Source organism: Drosophila arizonae, chromosome 2 (genome assembly GCF_054131065.1).
Source record: "Drosophila arizonae isolate 15081-1271.41 chromosome 2, UAZ_ARI_1.0, whole genome shotgun sequence".
NCBI classification, from domain to species: Eukaryota; Metazoa; Arthropoda; class Insecta; order Diptera; family Drosophilidae; genus Drosophila; species Drosophila arizonae.
The window spans coordinates 10,677,005-10,700,344 of NC_142922.1; the positions used below are offsets into that span (position 1 = coordinate 10,677,005).

Sequence of the window (23,340 nt, forward strand, 5' to 3'; positions counted from 1 at the left end):
GAAAACAAGCGTTACTGCAATGTCTTTATTATGCATACATATGCCCACATATACCGGCAAAATGAATGTCTGTCGCACAGTGTGTGGGTACTATATCTGCACGCAACTTTGCAACACTGCCTATGGCACTGCCACCCTGTGCAATAAATAATATGTCCAGCGGGATACGGCGCGCAATTTGTGAGCAGGTAATTAACTGAAATAAATTATTGAAGCATATGTACAATTTAATTCTATATTTAAAACAGCTGCCACAACTGAAAAATATTTATTATGCGTTGGAAGTGCCTTCTAAAGTGCAGAACAGTGCCGCTACACGACCGCTGCTTCAGTGGATTTTGCCGGCTGATGTTGCACAACATGAAAATGAATTGTTGGACTCGGTAAAAAGACAACAGTTTGATACCACATTTATTGAAGAAGTGCGTGTGGTGCCCCGAAACGGTCGCAATGCGGCCAAAGTGGAATTCCAGATTCAACCAGATGCATTTGCAGCACATCTTCTTCAGGCAGATTCAGTCGTACCAAAGGCGTCAGCCTTTCAGGAGGAGCACGTTGTTGTCGAGTATAGCTCACCCAATATAGCAAAGCCCTTCCATGTGGGGCATCTGCGGTCCACAATCATAGGTAATGTGCTGGCCAATCTTTATCAGCATTTAGGTTACCGTACGACGCGTCTTAACTATCTGGGCGATTGGGGCACCCAGTTTGGCTTGCTGGCACTTGGCGTCCAACTGGGGAGCATTAGCGATGATCGAATACGTGAGGCACCAATTGAGACGCTATACAACGCGTATGTCATGGCCAATAAAGCCGCCGCAGAGGATCCACAACTAGCTCAACGAGCTCGTGAACTGTTCACATCGCTGGAAGCGAACACAGATCCAACTCTGTCTAGCGAATGGCAGAAATATCGGCAATACACCATAGACGAGCTCACAGGCATGTACGATCGTCTGGGAGTGCATTTCGATAGCTACGAGTGGGAGTCGCAGTACTCACAACGAGACATCGGAGATGTCCTCACGCAGCTACGTTCAGCGGGGCTGCTACAAAGAGAGCACGATGGTCGTGAGATCGTTGTTGTGAATGAGCGTCGTGTTCCTGTCATAAAGAGCGATGGATCTACCTTGTACCTGGCGCGTGATATTGCAGCATTGTTGGAACGCCAGAGGCGTCTGCAGTTCACGCGCATGCTCTATGTTGTCGATAATGGTCAGGCAGATCATTTCAATGCCCTATTTAGTACGGCAACAGCGCTAGACGCAAGCTTGAAAGACAAGCTGCAGCATGTGAAGTTCGGACGCATTCGTGGCATGAGCACCCGTCAAGGCAAAGCCGTATTTCTCCGTGATGTGCTCAACGAGGCACGTGACGTGATGAGGGAGAAGCGCTTCGCGAGCGCAAGTAAGTGTGAAATTATTTTGTCGACACTTTTGTCATTCAATCTCCACTTGCAGCCACTAAAGCTAATAGCACACTTAATGATGAACACGTTTGCGATATTCTGGGGGTGTCGGCTGTGCTTGTGAACGTGCTGAAGCAGCGCCGGCAGAGGGATCATGAGTTTAGCTGGCAGCAGGCACTGCAGGTTAATGGTGATACAGGCATTAAGCTACAATACACGCACTGCCGCCTGCGCAATCTTCTAGAGCGTTTCGGAGACATTGAGCTGGCGGAAATAAAGCCCAGCTGGCAGCATTTAACTGAAGAGCCATCAGATGCGCTGGCTGTGCTTTACGAGCTGGCACGCTTTGACCAATGTGTCTGGCAGGCCAAGGAGCAGCTGGAGGCCCATGTATTAGTCAACTATCTGTTTGGTTTGTGGTGCGTGATTGTCGCCGAGCAAATTAATGAGCCCTAAACTAATCTTTAATCTTCACTGTCAAACAATTACAGCAATGCAACGAGTCGCGCACTGAAACGATTGCCTGTGAAGCAAGAGAAGTGTCCAGATAAGCAATCGCAACGTCTTCTCCTCTTCCGTGCGGCCAAGCGAACTTTGCAGCAAGGCATGCAACTGCTGGGTCTGAAGCCTCTAAACCAAATGTAGTAGAAATTTTCTATATAATATAATGTAGTTTTTTTATTGAAAATTTGAGGAGTAGAAATACAGCGTCGCTTTGTAGTTCGCCGCTTAGCGCTTCTTCCACGTGTACTTGCGACGTGCGCCTTCCTGTCCGTACTTCTTGCGCTCCCGCCGGCGATAGTCACGTGTCAACAAGCCGGCTACATGGATAAATACATAGTAGATATGTAAAAGTAATTAGTGATAATTAAATGCTTTTTAGCCGGCAGTTGCACTTACCTAAACGCATTGACTCAATCATCTCTTGATCAACAAAGCTGCGCAAACTCATGGCGATGCCCCAACGAATGGCGCCCGCCTGACCGGATGGACCGCCGCCCTCCACATTGGCCTCCACATCAACTTTGCCCAGCATTTCGCTGTAGTTCAGAGGAAAGAGTAACTGCAAAAAAAAATATATATATAATAAAATGTAATCGTGTTAGAAGTCAAGTTCAGAGCGCTCGAGGCGGCTATTGTCTATATGTATGTGCATGTGGAACTGCTCAACTGGATCTACGTATTCGCTGCATTGTATTTTAGCGTATGTAAAGAAAAATAAAACTGCGAGAGTATTTCCTGCACTAAAATAACAACAATGGATATTTAGAAATAATGACAAAATCGTTACCCGAATTAAATGGCTTTGAGCCAATGCCCAAAGCTGCAACAAATTATTGCACACTCGGGTCTAAAGCAATTAACTGCCTGCATGTTTCTAATATTAGCTATCAAGAAAAGAGAAAATAATTATCTTTTAAGTGAGAGTAACCCAATACCTGTTAAATTACTCCTTAGATATTTCATAGCCTTTTAACCGAGTAGACGCCTTAGTTTTGATTGTTTACTATTTTAGCGATATTAGTATTACTGTTAGGTTTCATAATGTGTAACGTCGGCATTTTTTACCAAATAGTGTACTAGGAATTTACAATGACTTTTGTTTTATTGTAATGAACAGCCGAATCGATTTGGCGCACTGCGAAGGCCCATATTTATAAGAGCTGGAGACTTGTAGTTTAGCCGAGCTCTTCCTGCTAGATCACTTTTGCTTGTTTACGTAAGGCCTATGATTACCTCACAGTTGTGAGGTGATAATTACTGCCCTATTTGCATATTTCCATACTCTTAACAGTTCCTTTACATGTGCTGTTATTTTTCTTTAACAGTCTATTCACTGTTTTACAAAAATACAGCAAAGAAACTGGCTAAAACGTGTTATAAATTATGTATTAGGAAGCAATTAGCTACCGCATGCATACTCAAACTCAATTCGAAATATAATAATTTCATAGTATAGATCTATTAACAACTAATCCATGGTATATAAATAGGCAAATTAATACGGTCAGACGTCCGAATTAAAATTCAAGTGTGGGCCGGTTCCCAATATCTAAATAAATTTATATAATGTTAACCTCTTTTTTATTTTTTGACAATTTTATGAATGCGTGGGAAAGCAAAGTCAACGAGCTTGGATAGCGTCCACAAAAAATCCATATGGTCTACAGCACACAAACAATAAACGTTATGATTAAAAACGAATAAACAATAAAAATACATAATAAAAGACATAAACAAAGCAGAGATCACAAATTTGGCAAAAGCGGACAATGAATAAAATAAAAAAAAGAACGCGAAAAAAAAGAAAAAACCCAACAACAAAATAAACACAATCAATCATTGAAGACTTGACAAAATTTATTTTGATTTGTTTGTGTATCTTTAATTTGTTTAAACAATTTGTCATATGACTTCACGCAACAACAAATAATCCGCTTTAGCAACAATTGCGCAAAAGATTAATTATACTGTCAATTAAAGTAAGTTCCAAAATATCAAACTACTCAGCGAATAGAGAGACAGAGACAACCTCATAATAAACAGGTTACCAAAAAAAAAAATAACTAAAACAAAAAAAATAATGTCTATGTAAATATTTGAAGAGAATGAAAATTCTGGCTAGCCGGCATAAAAGACACTTTGAACCGGCGCTTAAAGAAATCTCGCGTCACATTTTATTATGATTTAAATGAATTTTATAGCTGATTCTCTGGAGGGTTCGAAAAGCTCCTCGCTTTGCGCTTTTCCCCCAAACAATGAGCGCTGTGCATAGCGCGTGTATGTGTAACTATCTGACATGATGATGATGATACTGTTGACAGCATGTGGAGCTATATGTATATGTATATAAATATAGTATATATACTAAATGTACATTCAGCCTCATTGGCGCGCGCTCACTTGTCTCAAGTTGGATATGCTCAACCACCTCCCACATTCGCATCTACAACGAAACTTGTCTTGGTCCGCATTATCATTTCGGCGCAGTTCTTTTTATCAGTCAATTCTCGCTGCTCAAGTCGCGCCTCAAGTCGCGGAAAAATTATATATCGCGAAATCGAGCACCCGATCTTCAGTGTTGTTTATACCTTTGGAAAATAGAAAATGTTGCGCCTGATGCAAGTCGAGCGGCCTTGGCCAAGCCACTTTTAAGGCAAATCAGTAAATCAATTAAAACGTGAAGAAAATTCGCAATCGTATTGAAAAACTGTATCATTTCCTTTTTTGGTAATTGACGTTAACAATATTCCTAGCTCAAAGAGATTTTGTTTTAATATTTTATATTTGCGAGCTTTACGTTCTACTCCGAGAAACTACAAAATCTTTTACCGTCAACTAATTGAATGCTGTTTTTAAGACTCACGAATGAAAGTGGATTACAGCTAATTTTACTCATACGAAAATCGTTGTCTTTATCTCGCTTCAGTATTATATTGCAGTTTTGTGTTGCAATCATCAGTTGTATTATCCTTTAATTTGGAGATATTCAATTACATCAACGCATTTGAGTGCACAGCTTGGGGGCAGCGGGGCGTCTCAGGTTCAAGGGCACTCTGAAAGCAATGCAAAAATACAGCTCATCTCGCAAACGCTATGCCTTTCCAATGGGCAAAACAACTTGCTCTTCGTAGCGCCGTAGCGCCTCCCGTGCCCCAAAGGCTTTCAACCGTACAAATTCAAATTAGTTTCAATTATAATTGAATCAACGCTAGCCGAACGAAACGAACGAAGCCGAGCCGAGCCGATTCAAATAAAGGAACGAGTAATCTACTATTAAAAGAACCGACGCGAAATGTTCGCAGGGTTGCTTTGGGGCGGCGCAGTTTTCAAAATGACGTTGCATCGTTGCAGCTAAACGGTAAATTACAAATGGCGCTTCCGGCTCAGTTCAAAGCGTTCAGTTCGCTCTCTTCTTAATGAAGAATGTGCATAATATATAAATGAATTTATATATGAATTGCAAGAAACTCTTTTTTAGAATCTTATTATAACAAGCATAGAGAAATATAAAGTTTTACTTAGATTTATAGCAAGTCATGTAAACAAATATTATTTGTTGGCGCAAAAAACTTTCAACTAGCCAATGGAATTTAAGCCTGAGAGCTGCAAACTGGTTTTTCTACTTCATCTATGGCCTCTCGTTCAGAGAACTTCATTAATTTGTGCGCATAATCATTAAAGAGGTTTTTTACGTTCCATTATCTGATTGACCACCAAATTCGCCAATAACTCAGCTCATATGTTCCGTTTGGTGCGAATGAAGAAAGTTCGTTTTATGACTTGTTTCCAGGCTGGATTTGTTCAGTTTTTTCGTAGCCTTATTTGATATATAGTATTTATTAAACAGGTTTGAAATTCACAGAAATGTTTCAAAAAGATGGAATAATAACTTAGAATTTAATTAGTTAACCAACAGACAACGGTGTTATATTCAAATGACTGACTTTTAACTGTTTTTTTTCCTTGCAATTACAAAGCGAAAACTCATTAAACGGTTTCACGTAATTGTCTTTGAAAAGTTTTTACATCAGCAACGATTAAATTGCGCAATGGGTAGAGAGCTGTGAGCTGCAAGTGCTATTAAACAAGCAAATAAATTAAATAGAATAAATCACCGCACAATGAACATGTCTAAATAAAAACTAAATGAGCTTTACTTAGGCGTGCCTAAATAGTCCCAGTTCCTTGACACTTCAGATGCTCAAGCCAAGTTTCCCTTCTAAAGAGTAGTTAAATTTTAATTTACTGTTTCGCTATATATAGACTTGAGCTAGAGAACACAAATTACGTTTCACACCGAATCGTACCTGAAGCACAGCCGAATGATATTTAATGGAATTTACTCAAAAAATGAACGTTGACATAAATTGTAAATAATGTGAGCAAACAAAATGAGGATAGAAATAAACGGAGAAGCAATCATTTCGTAGAGTACACAATACGAAGGGAGATGTGGGAGTAGAGAACTTGTGTTATGACATTTCTAGAGAGGATAGAGCAACTCACCATATATTAGTAAAATGTTACTCTAAGACTTACTTAGATATAGCTTCTGGATAACAGTTCAAGTCTCTTGAGAAATCGAAGTTAAGAGTATAAATATTTTAGTCGTCAGCTATGGAGGACTCATAGATCAGGTATAGCAGGATTAGCCTCAAAGTGCAATTCAAGATTATGGTAAACCAGACGAGTCGAAAATTTTCAACATTGGATTGTAAAGACTCTTTTAAAGTCTATTCAACAGCTGGTTTTTATTCTGTTCAAAATATAAAAGCTTCCACAAGACATTGAACTAGACCCTATGAGAAACCCCGCCCCTGTTCCGTTTAGTTCATATAAACAGTAGCGCCAACTGATAAATCTCAACCCGATAACAATAAAAACCAAAAGTTGCTTTGTGCCCCATGATGCTGATGATTCTGTTTATATGGTCGGCCTTATCGCTGCGTCAAACGAGATGAATGCTTAGATAAGTCCCAGTTGAGATTGTCGCATTCGGGGTGCGCAGAAATCTATAACGAGTCCAAAAGGAAAACGATCGCAGGGAAAGTCAGAAGCAGCACAAAGTGACGCCAGAGTTAATATTTGATTAGCGTTTGTGCAGATTATGCGTTTGGGCTGGCAACGAAAGTAAACGCGAATTAATAGTGATCCAGTTTCGCATGGGATCACACACAAATCAAGGTGCAAATAACTCTCAGCTAAGACTCAAATAACATAAACATTCTCCTCTTATTGCTTTATTGCAGCTGAATCGAATCCAAACAAGAGCTTAATCAAAACTCAATATCAGCCAGTGTCCAATATCAAGAAACTGGTCTATAAATTTTTGCTGCTGATATTGGAAAGTTTTCGGTTGGATTATTTGCAACGTGCGCAAGTGCAGCAAGCCAGACGATTGGGTTTTTGAATATCTACGCATATTTGCGCATTTTAATTGCAAACAGCAACAACAACAACAACAGTGAAGAGAGCAACTGCAGTAGCAACAACTCCAACTGCAAGTGGAACGAGAGAAGCCAGCTAGCAAGGTCTGTTCGTTGCTTTCGTGGTCACCATGGAGAATCTGGGCTACAAGGAGGGCAGTACGAAGCCGCGTCGTATGACACGTTCGATCAGCGTCGTAACCAAGACCGAAGTGGAGCAGCCGCTCAATGAAAATAATGCGAATAACCGGTAAGTGCCAGTTGTGCCCCAGAGGCCAGCATTTAGCCCATTCGGTTATTTTACCCAAAACGTGTGCATAACGAAGATAAACGCCCCTCATAAAATAAAAGCCCAAAATCGAAAGTGAGAGTGAAGGAAAAAAACATGACAGGATCACTTTTGGGTGGGGCCCAGACAACGACGATAAATATACGAGTTTACAGTTAGCCGGTGCAGGTTCGAGAAGAATTTAACCATTCAACAATGACAGCAAATAGCTCTCTAGATCATCATCTACATTATTCCCACGCTTGCGAGCTCATGAAAATCACATCACATTAAAATTGAGATTGCGCATCGCTGGCGAACAGCAGCGATCTTATAATTGGTAAAATAAATTAAATTAGCATCAATTGTCAAAGGTACCATTCGAAGTTGGCCGAAGCTTTAAGTTTGCATAATCAATATTGTTTTTTTTTTTTTGTTATTATATAAAGGCTCAAGGTGTTTTTACACCTGATTAAACAAAGCAAATATGAATTACTGCGTAGAGCATTGATTAGTCAAAGAAATCCCACCTGCAAGTTTTTCTTTTAGTCTCTTCTATAACTCAATCTCATCAAATTGCTATGGTGCCAGCCGCTGTCGCAGACTGTGTAACATTCCAGTCTTCGCGCTGCTGTCTCAGTCACTCCAACCCAGTCCAACTCCCACTCCCGCTCGTCTCTCTCGCTTTTTCGTGGAAGCTAGTTTTGATGTGTATTTTTTTTTTTGTTTTTGCTTTTTTGGCAATCGCTCTCGCAGCTCTTTACTCTCTCACCAATGTGTTTGTGTGTGTGTGTGTGTAAGTGTGCGTGTGTGTATTTGGCATTTCAAGCCCGATCGACTAGCTGGCACTGAGCGCTGCTTAACGCTTTCCATCAGTCGGAATTGAAACAACAATGCAGGCGGTCGCGTTTTAGTCGCTGGCTAAAAAAAAACATATTCGACAAAAACGCGTTTGCAGTTCGTAGTTCGTCAGTCATAATAAAAACAACAGCTAGAGCAAAAACAACAATAACAACAACAACAGCGCCAACGAAACGGAAGTGAAAAATTCGCGTTTTCACACAACATTTTTGCATTTTTCCGCCCGTTAGACACAAATTATACAAGCGGCACAAAAGGCAACCATTGTTAGCCACTTGGCCCGTCTCTGGCTGTCTTATTGTCTGCCTGTCTATCGGATCGGTCTGTAGATGGGTCACTCAGTCAGTGGACAGCCCGGGCTCTCCTATGTGTGTGTAACCGTGCGATCGCATTTTGGAAATGAAATTAGAAATTGAAAATAGTTCATTAGCGAATTGGCATCATCCGTGGACATGGCTGCAAACGGTGTACGTACACACACACACACACACACTCGCACACACATGAATACACCCACACACACTCTCACACATAAGCAGCTAAGTGCAGAACAATGACGGACTTAGAATATGCGTCCCTGGATTCAATGTGATTGCTACCTGAAATTATGCAAATCTGCATTCGAAATTATCTACAGCAACTGCAATTGGAATCGCGATAAATCGCAACAGTCTAAACCGGCGGCAATTGCTGCAGCTGTGCTGCAGTTCCTGGCAAGCGTGGAAAACATTTAACATAGTGCATTAATTATGCATACATATACATAAATACAGCAAAATATTACATGTATAAATAGTAGTTAGTATATGCTAACTCCGCGCTTTTGCATAACTTAACATATTTATTATGCTGATAAACCGCTTCTCCTCCATTGTGCATGCCTCAGTCAGCAAACGTGCAGCGGTCGCACATTCAGTGTCATTCAAAACAATAATAAAAACAAAATAAGAAATATGTGAAAAATGTCTAAACAAATAAAAACAAACAAATTTCAGAAAACTGAGCATGATAACGAAACTTCAATACACTTGCAAATAAACTGATTTAGTTCTCAAAGAGTTAATAAATTTAGGAGAATATTGAAATTGTGAAAAAAAAAATATTAAAAATACTGTGCTCAAGTTGGGGCTGGCTTGTACTTAATTGCAGTCAGACTTTCTCTGTTTAATATTCAGACCAAAACTTACATCTATATACAATATATACTATATACAAAAAAAAAAAAAAAAAAAAAAAAAGATGCGCAAATATGATAAAACATATTTAAAGAGCTATATCCGAAAAAAAAAATTAAATTGTTAAATCATAATTGAATTCAGAGAAAATTGAATATTATTGCTTTTGCTTGAGTTTAATAGCAGTGTCAAAATTAAATTTTACATTAATTTTCCTTTCATATTGATAGTATGGGTTATAGCTCTTTAACGACCTTCGAGCTCTTTCTCGATTCCACGTCCCGCATTCCCTAAAGTTTGCTAGCTGTATTTCATTTCATACATCATTTCCGCATTACCATTCTCTCTAAACTACTCAAAAATATTAGAGGGTATTTCGAAATCGGAAAATAAACAGGATAAACAGATCAGCTTTTTTATATGTTCTGAGGATGGGAAACACAATTAGAATGATTCACATCATCCTCTCTAATTTAAGGCGTAAATGCTATTATATGATTCAAGAAGTTAGCCTGTGAATGCTTGATTTGCAAAGTACATTAAAGTCTGTTATACTCATTTAATAGATGAATAACAAAAAAGAAAAAAGAAAAAAGACAGCAACAACTAATAATAATAAGAATTCTTCTCGTTGTACTTGAAATAGTTTCAAATCGATTCCACCCAATCTAATGGTGCGATGGCGCAATAACACTGACGCCATGATCGAAGCTCAGTATCCGACAACTGGTGAATTTGAATACATGGAGTGTGGACCATCGCCGCCGGCGGAGAGTGCGCCGAGCATGTACGATAGCTTTGAGGAGCCAACTAGCGAGCTGAGCGTGCAGATCTGCAATGACACGCTGAGGATTAGTCTGATCGATCAGATGAAGAGTGCCGCTGGCCGGGTGCGTTTGTTTGAGGACATCGAACAGGGTAATGTGGTGGCCGAGAGCATCGGCGCACATTTCGAAACAGCTTCCAAGCTCGAGAAGAATCTGTGTTACTTGTGGGCGGCTTTTCTCAAGCGCTGGGATCTGCTCGAGGGTCTCTTAAAGGCTGGCGCCGATCTGCACTTTTATGACCAGAACGGAATTTCAGCATTGCATTTGAGTGCGTTCAGTGGATGTTTGGCCACACTGAATCTTCTCGTGGCCAAGGGCATCAATGTCAACTTGCAGCCCAAGTGCTACACTCCACTGCACTGCGCCGCGTTCGGCAATGCCGTTGAGGCAGCCAAGTTCCTCATCAACAGTGGAGCCCTCATCACCAAAGACACCAACAAGCCCAACTGCGAGGAGAGTCTGCTCCACTGCGCCGTTCGCTCCAATGCACTTGAGTGCTTGCAGCTGTTCATTGGCGAGGGAGCCGACGTCAATTCGCTGAAGCCCAATGGCACCAACGCCATACACCTGGCCGCAGATCTGGGCCACCTGCAGTGCTTGGAGGCGCTGCTGAATGCACCCAATGCCGACGCCAATGTCCGCATCTGCATTCGCGAAAAGGAGTCGACCGCTCTGCATCTGGCAGCCGATGAGGGCAACGTGGAGTGTGTCGATTTGTTGCTCTCCAAAGGTGCTGATGCCAAGCTAAAAAATCATCGCGGCTTCACCCCACTCCATCTGGCTGCGCGAACTTCTAGCCTGGAGTGCGTGGAGTCGCTGCTGCGCAATGGCAATGCGGACGCAAACGCTGAGGACTTTGATCATAGGACGCCGCTGCATGCGGCCGTTGGCAAGTCCGAGAATGCCTATGATATCATGGAGACACTCATCCAGTGGGGCGCCAATGTCAACCATAAGGATATCTATGGCTTCACCGCTCTCCACTTGGCCGCCCTCGACGGACTCGTCCAGTGCGTCGAGATGCTCATTTACCATGGCGCCGATGTCACAACGAAATCTAAGAAGGGCACATCTGCTTTAAACGTCATCACGCGGAAGACACCCGCCTCGGTGGCTATGATTCGTCAGAAACTTGATGCGGCCATTACCCTGCATCATTCACAGGTGAGTAGATTTACAATGGAAGATCCCAACTGCTAATCATTTATTTGTTGTTGTGCCTGAACAGGATCCCGTCAATCGTGAGGTGGAGCTGGAGCTGGACTTTCGCCAGCTGCTGCAGCATTGTCATCCACGCGAAATCAGCTACTTGAACACATTCGTGGATGAGGGGCAGAAGGAGATACTGGAGCATCCGCTATGCTCCTCCTTTCTGTACATCAAGTGGGGCAAAATACGAAAGTACTACATCGGACGCCTGATCTTCTGCTTCAGCTTTGTGCTCTTCTTGACGCTCTACGTGCTGACTGCACTGGCGCACAACTGTTACAACGGCAGCAAGGACGACAACACGACGATCCAGGCGCAGGAGCTCTGCCAGAAGCAGTCCATACTGGGCGATATGCTGCGCAATAATCCGTTTGTCATGGAAATGCAGTGGTGGGTGCTCGTGGCGATTACAATAGTTGAGATATTTCGAAAGCTCTACGGGATTACGGGCTACTCCTCGTTTCGACACTATGTGACGCAAGTGGAGAACATTATGGAGTGGTTTGTCATCACCAGCGTCTTCGTCATCTCTTACATCTACACGAAACAGACGTACACCTTCCAGAATCACATTGGCGCATTTGCCGTACTGCTCGGCTGGACCAATTTGATGCTGATGATTGGGCAGCTGCCCGTGTTCGATGTCTACGTGGCCATGTATACGCGGGTGCAGGGCGAGTTCGCCAAGCTATTCATGGCCTATTCGTGCATGCTGATTGGATTCACAATTAGTTTTTGCGTTATCTTTCCATCGTCGTCGTCATTCGCCAACCCGTTTATGGGATTTATCACAGTGCTGGTGATGATGATTGGGGAACAAGATCTGTCGCTATTAATCAACGATCCGGACGGCAAGGATCCGCCCTTTCTGCTGGAGGTCAGCGCTCAGATTACGTTCGTGCTCTTTCTGCTGTTCGTGACGATCATTCTGATGAATTTGCTGGTGGGCATTGCGGTGCACGACATACAAGGCCTCAAGAAGACAGCCGGACTCTCGAAACTGGTGCGACAAACGAAGCTCATTAGCTACATTGAGTCGGCATTGTTTAATGGCTATTTGCCCACATGGTTGCGAAACCTGCTCCACTATACAGCGCTCGTCTCACCGCAGGCCTATCGCGTGGTGCTGTGCGTGAAGCCCTTGAATCCCAGCGAAAAGCGATTGCCGCGCGACATACTTATGAAGGCCTACGAGGTGGGCAAAATGCGTAAGCACTTTGGTCACACAATCTCCTCCAAAAATCCGGCCGAAAATTATCTATCATACAAAAACAAGTACAACAACAGCGGCTGTGTGAACACAGCGTACGTGTTGCCCGATCCTGATCCCGAATCCACACAACTAACAGCGCTGACCAGTAAAATTGACGACAATGCGGATCGCATTGAGTTTCTCACGCAGGAGATTCAAGAATTGAAGCAGGTGCTCATATCGCAGCAGCAGCAGGCCAGCAAAGTGATTGACAAGCTGCTGATCGTCATCTCCAACCAACAGAAACAACAACTCCGTAAATAACTGCTGCATGATGCCATTTACTATTATTGCTATTATTATTATCTTTTCTAAACATACGAATCATAAAATTCTTAGCCCGTAGACACTTCTTGAGTGTGTAAACCATTGCGCCCAAGAGCCCGAAAATTGTTGATATTATATTGTAGTTAGCGTATTGATTACTGCAGCGTCTAACGCTCTACCTAATAATGCTATTTAGCTCTATACTATACAATATATGTATTTAACCTACAATATATATACAGATATATAAATAAAAGCTAGTTGATAGGTCTTAGAGGTGAGAAGCTGGCAGGTTTGTTTTTGTCTGTGTCTGGTTTTAGGCTGTGTCTTTATTGTTTGGCGTTGTCGTAAGAAGAGCGTTTAAATAATGAATAATTCTGAAAGTTATATATTTTTTAATATTAATAATAAAATATCGATACATCTATTGTATTAAATATCTCTCGGACTAAATTTTGATTTGTTTCTATGGAAGGACAGACTGTTGCGAATTAAGAATATGTGGATTTCCAATCAATATTACAGCTGCCCCATATAAATTATTAGCTAAATATACTAAAACCGAATAAGCTTCGAGCTCCCTTGACTAATTTGATTATTCGGTGCTAAGACAAACAGTTTCTACGGTTTCAAGAAGTATAATTGCAAATTGGACTTACCTGTTCCTTGCACTCTTCACTACTGAAGTACGAGATATCCTGGCCATTGATAGTTATTTTTCCTGTGCCGGGCAGACGGACAGTGACGTCGGCACGCGCCGTTTTGCGCAGGCACTCGTAGGTCGTTATGTACTGGCGACCCTGGTCATCGATCTTTGGCTTGGGCACCTCCAGTTGCTTTGATTGATCAATCAGGGGTTTTAAATAGCGCTCAATAAATGCTTTGCTTTTGTACGAATATGGTAAGGAAATTAAACGATCCATGGCATTAGTAAAGTTCTGGTATTCAATGTCCGCAATGTGCTCGACAAGCACTCGCTCCAGTTGATCCTTCGGCAGTAGCTGAAAGCCAGCCGTTTCGCTTTGAAAATAAGGTTTACGTGAGGTTCAAGTGTTGTGTATGAATTAATTATTGTTACTTACAGCTTTTGGTTTTCATCTGGCTTGTTTCCACGCCTCAACATGCGCTCTTCAAGGTCATACAGCTTGTTCGTTTCCTCAACAATGTCCTATAAAAGAGTATTGCCTGAGGTTAGCATATTTTTATAATAAACAAACTAAGACGTACGTGTAGCAGCTGGAAAAAGTTCGGCTTGCCCGTGTAGAACATGCTGTGAAAGGGGCGACCCGTCTCATCGAATTCGGCTGCCTTACGTGCTGGAAATACTTCTTCAGGCGATCGCATGGCGGGACGCGCACGCTTGTCAAACAGACCGGAGGGAAAGAGATACGCGATGGCTTCCTGAAAGCGATATTTTGTTATTAACTGCAACTCATCTGTTAATTAATATATGTACTCACATCAATGTCTTCTTGTGTAAAGGTTTCTGCGTCAGCGCCCATCATATTTGCCAAATGCCGTTTCCCAATTTGAAACTCCAAGTCTTGAGTTTTCATAAAGTCGTCGTGCTCCTTAGCCCGCTCCAGATAGGCTTTCATGGCTTTGCTCACCTTTTGCTTTTGCACAGCAGCCGGTGTGGCCTGGACAGTCACCTGTGTAGCGTACGGCGCCAGCGCTAGCTGAAATGTTATGCAAACGAACAAGCGAGTTGTTGATTCAACCTAAATTGATGCAATTGTAAATTTTAGGGGAAGGATTCGCTTACCGCTTGGACACCGGGTCCTTTACTGTTTCTAACAGCATTCTGAATGAAATTTCTGTTATTTTTTAATAAGTTTACACTTAAAACACGCAGCGACATTATTTTTGTCTTAGCGCACGGTAAGGCAGGAAGAGGAAGACACAAATCAGCTGTTTTGCACCATCTGTGTTGAGAAGTGGCCCAAAAAAACGGTTGGCAGCACTAAAATTTCAATTGAATATGCGCCAAATTTAAAACAAAAACAAAAACATTTTTCGGCATAAGTAATTATAGTATTAATATAAAAAACAATCAAAATCTTATCAACATGAAATTACTCGTATTAAGATATTCAGAGTGCATTTGAAAGATAAATTTAAATGGGTTTTTAATTACAGATGCATAAATAGACATCTAAAAAAAAACAAAACAGTTTTTACTTCAATATACATAGTTATTATTGCACTTGATTATCTTTCACACGTGTTTGCTGTAATTCATTTGGCGTTATAGTGTAAGTAAAAATCATTAATTTACCATTGTCCTTACAAATGTTTTTTATTGACTAATTTGAAAAACACAATTTCAATGCTGATATTTTTAACTATGGAAAGTAAACACAAAACGAAAAAATAATGCAATGAGAACTTTTTCAACAGCTAATTACTTGTTTGTACGCTATATATATTTAATTATAAATAATTGCCTAAGCTTAGAGAAAAAAATTGTTATCAATTGCATTATTAGGTAAAATGCAGCTACTACAATTTGTTCTCTGCCGTCTACTCCACATTTCTTCTTGTTATTATTTTTGGTCGTAGTACAATTTATATAAAGCAATTACATATTCATAATAGGGCCACTTCTATTTCCACGCCTGTTTGAGCAGCTTACGAGACGCTAAATGCCTAACGATCAAAGAACCCGAAGTTAGCACGACCAGTACTATAGAAATTAATATATAGTCGAAATCCTCCTTCAATAAATCAAACGTTTTTGAAGGCGCAACACGCGTAACAAATATATCTAAGCCCGTGGCTACGACTAGACAGGTACTCTCCAAGCCGCTGGGAGCGGTATAGATATTACGCAAACGTGCAACTGTTTGATTATAGTTGATGTAATTCTCAGTTGGCAAAGGCAGCTCAGGTATATAGGGAATGGCACCTTCTTCACGTCCCTGAGTTGTGGATGATATTGGACGACGTGGATCCAGCAAATGCCAGGGCATTTCTACAATGCCACCACTAGCAGTACCAACTATATGAGTACATAAAATATAATTGAATGAAATATTCTGATATAGATAATAAAATAAAATGCCGTCTTACTTAGGACATGCTTGTTGGTGATGCCACGTTCGGTGATTGTCTCGCGCATGGCTTCCACTATTGTGGGTATGATATAAGACTGACGCTCCACGAGCGGCATGGACGGTGCCTGCAAGGAACTCCAAACGCTGTTGTTGGCCTGCGCACTGCCCTCATATAGTTCAATAGTAGCTGTAGTAAAAAAGCAATATTTTCAATAAGCCTATGACAATCATTTCGCATTAGTATGCCTTACTGATTTCAGTGCGTCGCACTTTGTCGTTGAAGTAAGAGTAGGCTAGCCAGTTCTCGGAGTGCACAATGTGCAGCGGCGCGCGCACCTTCCGATGCGTCATCGAGAAGATGACTGATCCGGACACAACATCAATTAAATACATATTGAGCACAGCTGTATATAAAGAAAAATAATTAAAATTGAGTTATTTTTCGCTTGAGCTGACCTACATTTGTGAGTGGCATCTGGAGCCTGTGTAACGAAGGCAACTAGGTTAGGATTAATGTACTTATAGAGCACTGAACGATCGCCCAGTACACGGCCCTGGGAGTGCACGTGCTCAATAGGATTTTTGCTAGCAACGCTTATGATTTGTTGTTCCGAATTGTGACCGCCCAGACGAACATTCCAAATCGGTAAAGCTGACAGCTCCTAGAGGAATAGAAGTTAATGAGTATCTAACACGCCAGTATCGTTTTTTTTTTTTTTTTTACTTACACCGCCCGCATATTTCACATAGTAGCCCTCGAGCTCAGCAGTTTTTAAATCAGCCGTGTACAAATACAAACCATGCGCCTGTAATGATTAAGATGAATGCGGGTTAAGTCACATTCAGAGCATGTTAAATTTGTATTTACCAATGGCGTCGCATGTTTAGGCTCCACATGAACTTTATTGGCGCCATCCAATATTAAAACACCTTTAACATAATCTTCCTCTGTTTCGGGTAGCAGTGCCAACTGCTTGATTTTATAGTTTAGTTGGAGTAGCCCACCCTCGGAAGCCTGTCCTGTGATGGGATTAAACCGAAACAATACACCATTGCCATTTTCCTAAAAGGAGGTTACAATTAATATGTTTCTCGAAAAATGTAAAATGTACATTTAAACTCACTACAGATTTAGCTACAATAGCGCACAGAGGCTGCAAGGGGAAGTGCTTGGAGCTTCGCTGCACAATCAGACGCATCTGCTCGGAATTTTCGAAGCCCGCCACATTGGGTAAATAGAGTTGCCAGTGATGTTTGCCGGCTATATTGTCAATGCCAAAGATTTTTCCTGAGCGTGTCAGCAATACCAGCATCTTATGCAGTCCAAAGGAATCGCGGACAAGTCCAGCACGTTGCGTGTCCGTTGGTGGAGGACCCAGCCCAATGACATGCAAGAATAGGCTCTTAATTTGTATCGCTTGTGTGGTAATGCGACGCATAAAAGCAGTGGCAATGTCACCTAGGGTATCAAGAAAATAACTTTAGCAAAATCATATATATTTTAAATATATTCAAGACACATGAATGGGTGTGCTAGTAATGTGAAGCACAGTTAAGACTTGAGCAACTTACGCTTTAAATTGTTTGAATCCACTTTGGCAAGCATTGATAAAATATATGAATCGTATTTTGTTTAATGACAGCGAAAGACTAGAGGCTTACCTGCTTTGCCCTTCATTTCATTTTCCAGCGTTCCTTCCGAATCCGCTAAGGGTAAGTCTAGGAACTGCGTATCAATAACATTCGCCAAGGATTCCTCACGCGCCCAACGTACACGTCCTTGTTGTACAGCAACAATGGACTCGGCGCTGGTGGAAAGCAGAAACAGACAATTTTTTCCATCGCTATTGCGAGTGGATTTACAGTCAAATGATCGAAGACTAGGAGATCCATAGTGGTCAGCAAATGCTACACTTAAATGCAGTTCAGGCACGGGACTGCAGTCGTCCAAATAAACGGCATTAATATTAAGCATCTAAAAAAAAGCCCAATTTATAAAAACCTTGAAGATTTTTTTGTTGTCTAAATGTTACTTACATTATTTATCAAATCGGCATAGGCAATAACTTTGCGCCTGTTAAAGCTGCCGACAATAAAGCTATCGCTTGAAAGATCTGGACACACAGCCTGATCCTTGTTAACACTGACGAGTTTTTTATCTACAATCAACGCACCATTTAAGCCCTGCAAATATATTGTTTTAAATAATTCAGGTTTATTTATTTTACTAAAACTTACCGGTAAATCCTGGATTTTGCTGCTCGGTTCGGATCCCAGAGATGTGGCAATCACTTGCGTGCTCTTGGCTAATAAATCCAAGCTGATGAGCTGCTTGCCATCCAGGCAAACATAAAACGAGCCACTGAGCAAACAACTCTCTGGATTTATCCAAGCAGCCATAATCTTGCTTGTGCTGCCTGTTGTGTGTCCGGACGTCGCAAAATATGAGGTGACCTCAATGTGACTACGCCATGCAGGCACCACATGATACAGCACAGAATTACTGTAGAACCAGACGGCGTCCTGTGCCCTCTCTGTATTCAACGGCATTATGGACCATTCCCATTCGATTGTGCCAATATTCGTATTCCAGCCTCGCACAAGCGCTGGTGCGTGGCCCTGCACGGTCATCATGTCAAAGCCCAAATGCGAGCCCATGGGGGCAGCCGCCGTGTCACTGCTATCGTCAGCGAAACCGCTTACCTGTAGCAGCTTTATATCACCTCGCGGCTTCTTCTCTAACACCTGTCGCCAGATAATCTCACCGGTCTTTGGGCATAATGATCCAATCACTTGCTCGTGTGTACTTAATAGCACACGCGGCTGAAAATGGTTAAGATCCACGTAAGCATGCTTTAGACTGCCCACATGCACGCTTCTCCTGTTTATGGGCAAAATCTTAGTCAATGGTCAATGTTCAATATTTGTGTCACTTGCCAGTCGAATTTTTTAATCTGGTCCTCGTACAGCCCAGAGCAGGTGCTCAACAGCAGCAGCAACGAGAGCAAAGAAATTAGCGTACCGGCTGAAGACTTTAGGAAATCCATTTGCGTGCGGTTCGCTGTGAAACCTCCTTTAAAATGTATTAGGCACGAATTGTGCAGTGACCGACACGTTTTTAAGTTATAAATTAATGAAAACGTCAGTAATTTGTGTTTTCCGTCATAGTAAAAGGGGGATGAGACGACAATTTTTACAGGGCTGCAATTATCTACTTGTATCGTTATCAATAGTTGTTACAGACGTTGCTCAGCACTGGTTTGTGCTATCGGAAATCGGTGTGCATATATAGTTACTCGGACAAAAACTTAAAACATTGTACATTTCACAAAAAACTATTTTTCGTTATCCCTATTCCCTATTTATTTTCCGGCTGTAGTATGCTTGAGCGTTGACCAAACAAAGTACGAAAAAATACCGTAGGGTTTTCCCGTTATGTTTATTTTTGAAGCTGAAGTTGAGTTTTTCAGTGCAAAATGTTGCTGGGACAATTTAGTTTGAATTCATTTGTGGTGTTTAAACTATAAAATTAAATAAAAGTGAGTTTTGACTGAATTTAGTAACTGAAGCATTTTTAGTTGATTTATTTTTTTTAAAGAAATGCCTAAATCTGTCCGTTTATCTGATGAAGAGCGTAGTAGAATTGTGGCACTGTGATATGGGGATTTTCATCCGCAAAATTGCAGAGGATATTGGCAGAAATAAAAATACTGTAGAAAGTTTACTCAAAGATCCAGAAAATCATGGAAAAAGGCTCCGCTCGGGTCGTCGTGGTTGACAACAGAGAAGAATAAAAAATCTAGCGGTTAAAGAAAATATCAGTGCATCTCAGATACGTTCTGTTCTATGGTTAGGGGTTCTTTTTGTCTCTGCCGATGTCCACGAGACGTGTACAACAAATTTTGAAGAGCTCGGAAAAGGTTTCATATGAAACCGGAGCTATTGCCAAGGCCAACAAATACAAATTATGGGACACTGAGTGGAGAAATATAATTTTTAGTGATAAGAAAAAGTTCAATTTAGATGGTCCTGATGGCTACCAACGTTATTATCGCGATGTGCGAGCCCCAAAAAAATCCCCAAAAAATCCACGTATGCAGAAATGTTCATGGAGGGTCTATAATTATATGGGCTGCTATAATGGAAAGACTTCAATATGTTTTATAACGCATAGATATAACGCATGCACAAAATTATGTTGCTAGAATCTGTTTTAGTGCTACTTGGAGAGGATTATTACGGTGACCATTGGATTTTCCAGCAGGAAAATGAAATTTGAGCGCGTCGATTTCAGAAGATATAAGAGCTAGAAACGTGAAATTTTTTTAAATGCCCGTTTATAGCGCGGATATGGAATTTATCGCCAAGCATCGATAACTTATCCCGGTATTTTTATCGATTTAAAACCCTATCGAAAATCGGCTATGAAATTATATCTCCTACATCTTTAGAGCTAGAGTCGTCAAATTTTAAATGTAGGTTCATGTGTATTTAATATAAATTCGATTTTTGGTATAATACATATATACAATAGGATTATAAAATATGCATATGAAATATATGAATATTAAAAAAATCAAGTACAAGATTGAGAAACTGGAAGTCTTGAATTTAATCAACGGAATCAGCGATACTTGACGTTATATAGAGTTTCAATGTTACCGCCAACATCAAAGATCATATCTGTTTTTATCTGTGCTGATCCAGATTTGCACCGATGCGTGGAATTTGCAGAGCACCTTGATTTGAATTATAAAGTTGCAGTCGATATTCTTGTGCTAAATGTCTTTTATTATTGGCATTCATAATTTATGAAGCTAAACAATAAATGGTAACAATGTATAATAATTGGCCATTCGGTGGCAATATTGGTGGCTATTCCTTTTGTACAATAATTGTCATATTTGTAGGGAAAAAGTGCTTTTCACTGAAAAGCTACTACATACGTATGTCTAATTTAGTATAAAATGTATAATTTGAGCTTAATAATTACTATATAGAAAATGGAGAAAATTGAAATGGATACGTGCTTCACAAGTGAGGCGTTAAATGCAACTACATATTTTGTGACAGTAATATTGAGCGCTCGTTGGCTTTATACTGCAAAGTTTTCATTTTTTTATACTGGGAATGTTCACCAGCTCAGCTCGTCAGGCAATCCGCCAGGATATTCGCCAGTTAGGCAGGCAGTGCAATGACCTGTTGGCTTGCCAGATGCCACATGCTTGCGCTGAACTGTCTGGACCAAGCCAGCTACACTCAGGTAGGCCAGACTGTCGGCGCCCACATGACGGGCCAGTTGCTTGGCGTTTAACTTGTTGGCGATAAGCTCTTCGCGCGTGGGTATGTTGATGCCCATGTAGCAGGGATATTGGAGCGGGGGGCTGGCTATGCGAATGTGCACCTCCAAAGCCCCAGCGTCACGCAGCAGCTTGATAATGGGGCCGATTGTATTGCCGCGCACAATTGAGTCGTCTATTAGTACCAGTCGCTTGCCGGCTACATTCTCAGACAGTGCTCCAAATTTCTTGGCAACGCCCAGCTGCCGCAAGCGAGTCGAGGGTTGAATGAACGTGCGTCCCACATAGCGGTTTCGACACAGAACCTCAGCAAACTCCAGATTAGACTCCCGGGCATAACCATGAGCTGCCGCAGTCCCTGACTCTGGCACTGAGCTCACAATATCAGCATCAACTGGTGCCTCGCGCCAGAGCTGACGTCCGCACTCCAAGCGGACCGAGTACACCATTTGTCCCTCAAAGATGCTGTCGCTTCGGGCGAAGTAGACGTACTCGAAGATGCAAAAGGCCATTCGCTTAAAATCTGGACGCTCCACAATGTCCACGGTCCGATAGCCCTTGCGCGTCAGCTCCACAATTTCGCCGGGCTCCACTTCACGCTCATAGCGGGCGCCAATAGACAAGAAGCCGCAGCTCTCGCTTGACACCACCCAACCATCAGCTGGAGTTTCAGTGCTGTTGCCCGCATGGCCAGAGTTAATGGGTACAATTTTGCCAATGCATAGCGGCCGATTTCCATACGTATCTCGTACGGCATAGATCTTGTCCTTCAGCATAATGACCAGCGAATAGGACAATGGGGCAAACATCATAAAGTGCCTGATGCGTGCCGGCCAGTTGGGTCCGTCATGCTCAGACACGCCCTCCGGCGCGCAGCATAGAGATTGAGCTATCAATTCACTATCACTGTGTGTGGACAAGCCGACACCACGACCCAACACTTCGCGGCGCAGAGATTCATTGTTGACCAGCTCGCCGTTGTGGGCCAGCGCCATGGCGCCATGTGCCGTATGCACGACAAATGGCTGACAGTTGACCACTTCCGATGCACCAGCAGTGGAGTAGCGTGTATGGCCAATGCCCAAGTTGCCTCGCAGCTTCTTCATCGAGTCGTCGTTAAACAGGGTGCTGATCATGCCCATGCCCTTGTGAACATTGAAGTTCTTGGAGCATTTTCCCTCGCTTGTTGCTATGCCAGCCGACTCCTGTCCACGATGCTGCAGAGCTACTAAGCCCAAACATATTACGTGAGCAATATCTATCTGGGTGGGCCAGTCGCCACAGGCGATCGCACCAAAGACTCCGCATTCATGCGTTAAACCGGTTAATTCCTTACTTTCAGCAATGGACAGCGTTGCAGCCGACGACGTAGCCACCACCTGTTGATCATGACCCTCAATGCGCACATGCTGCTGCTGTTGTTGCTGCGGCGTCGACACGTTGTTGCTGCTTAACATGTTGTTGAACTGCTTATCACAGTGTGGAATGAAGTGATTGTTAACCAGCTTAGCTAATGCAAGACTTTGATCTGCTTTACCTGTTGATTTATGCAATGGTTTTATATACATAAATCTTCGCGACAAAAACTTACCGCGATCATTGACATAAGCCTAAGATCGATGACACTATCGATAGCGGTTACATCTATAATATCGATATTTCCAATTGGTCTCATATGACCTGTAAGTCAGTAAGTAATAACGGATAGTTTCAGTTTAAATGCTTTTTAACAGAAATTTATTGAATCGGTATTTATAATACAAATAATGTTAACACAAATTAAAATT

The 23,340-nt window shown here is 41.8% G+C and overlaps 5 protein-coding genes and 1 long non-coding RNA gene across 10 annotated transcripts; 3 read left to right on the plus strand and 3 right to left on the minus strand.

The window, feature by feature from the left end:
• Positions 1-82: 82 nt before the first annotated feature.
• Positions 83-2,772, plus strand: ArgRS-m (arginyl-tRNA synthetase, mitochondrial). The gene is made up of 4 exons (XM_018018969.2): positions 83-188; positions 249-1,407; positions 1,461-1,827; positions 1,900-2,772. The coding sequence occupies exons 1-4, from the start codon at positions 123-125 to the stop codon at positions 2,051-2,053; spliced, it is 1,746 nt and encodes a 581-aa protein (XP_017874458.2). The 5' UTR covers positions 83-122; the 3' UTR covers positions 2,054-2,772.
• mRpS9 (mitochondrial ribosomal protein S9) lies at positions 2,060-15,122 on the minus strand. Its single transcript, XM_018018970.2, has 7 exons — positions 14,963-15,122; positions 14,658-14,876; positions 14,425-14,598; positions 14,280-14,365; positions 13,857-14,217; positions 2,309-2,471; positions 2,060-2,229 (listed from the first exon to the last, which is right to left on the minus strand). Exons 1-7 carry the CDS (start codon positions 15,056-15,058, stop codon positions 2,138-2,140), a joined length of 1,191 nt encoding a protein of 396 aa, XP_017874459.1. The 5' UTR covers positions 15,059-15,122; the 3' UTR covers positions 2,060-2,137.
• Positions 4,391-13,650, plus strand: wtrw (ankyrin repeat domain 61 water witch). Of its 3 annotated transcripts, none has more exons than XM_089462639.1 (4): positions 4,391-4,639; positions 7,162-7,588; positions 10,289-11,633; positions 11,698-13,650. In XM_089462639.1, exons 2-4 carry the CDS (start codon positions 7,470-7,472, stop codon positions 13,192-13,194), a joined length of 2,961 nt encoding a protein of 986 aa, XP_089318765.1. In that variant the 5' UTR covers positions 4,391-4,639; positions 7,162-7,469; the 3' UTR covers positions 13,195-13,650. The 3 variants fall into 3 exon arrangements, with proteins under 3 accessions (XP_089318765.1, XP_089318766.1, XP_017874454.1); XM_089462640.1 differs by lacking the exon at positions 4,391-4,639 and adding an exon at positions 6,654-7,096; XM_018018965.2 differs by lacking the exons at positions 4,391-4,639; positions 7,162-7,588 and adding an exon at positions 8,462-8,934.
• A 348-nt stretch (positions 15,123-15,470) lies between the features above and the next one.
• EMC1 (ER membrane protein complex subunit 1) lies at positions 15,471-19,445 on the minus strand. Of its 2 annotated transcripts, XM_089462641.1 has the most exons (12): positions 19,191-19,445; positions 18,492-19,134; positions 18,291-18,437; positions 17,916-18,228; positions 17,826-17,846; positions 17,378-17,712; positions 17,122-17,316; positions 16,982-17,059; positions 16,714-16,915; positions 16,505-16,657; positions 16,270-16,440; positions 15,471-16,198 (listed from the first exon to the last, which is right to left on the minus strand). In XM_089462641.1, the coding sequence occupies exons 1-12, from the start codon at positions 19,298-19,300 to the stop codon at positions 15,804-15,806; spliced, it is 2,763 nt and encodes a 920-aa protein (XP_089318767.1). In that variant the 5' UTR covers positions 19,301-19,445; the 3' UTR covers positions 15,471-15,803. The 2 variants fall into 2 exon arrangements, with proteins under 2 accessions (XP_089318767.1, XP_017874455.1); XM_018018966.2 differs by lacking the exon at positions 17,826-17,846.
• Positions 19,446-19,529: 84 nt separating this feature from the next.
• Positions 19,530-21,101, plus strand: LOC149270290 (uncharacterized). The gene is made up of 2 exons (XR_016268626.1): positions 19,530-19,792; positions 19,852-21,101. It is a non-coding gene; the product is annotated as an uncharacterized LOC149270290 (long non-coding RNA).
• Prat (Phosphoribosylamidotransferase) lies at positions 21,024-23,263 on the minus strand. Of its 2 annotated transcripts, none has more exons than XM_018019487.2 (2): positions 23,145-23,263; positions 21,024-23,090 (listed from the first exon to the last, which is right to left on the minus strand). In XM_018019487.2, exon 2 carries the CDS (start codon positions 23,008-23,010, stop codon positions 21,388-21,390), a length of 1,623 nt encoding a protein of 540 aa, XP_017874976.1. In that variant the 5' UTR covers positions 23,011-23,090; positions 23,145-23,263; the 3' UTR covers positions 21,024-21,387. The 2 variants fall into 2 exon arrangements, with proteins under 2 accessions (XP_017874976.1, XP_017874978.1); XM_018019489.2 differs by having other exon boundaries at positions 21,024-23,019; positions 23,091-23,218.
• Positions 23,264-23,340: the final 77 nt, after the last annotated feature.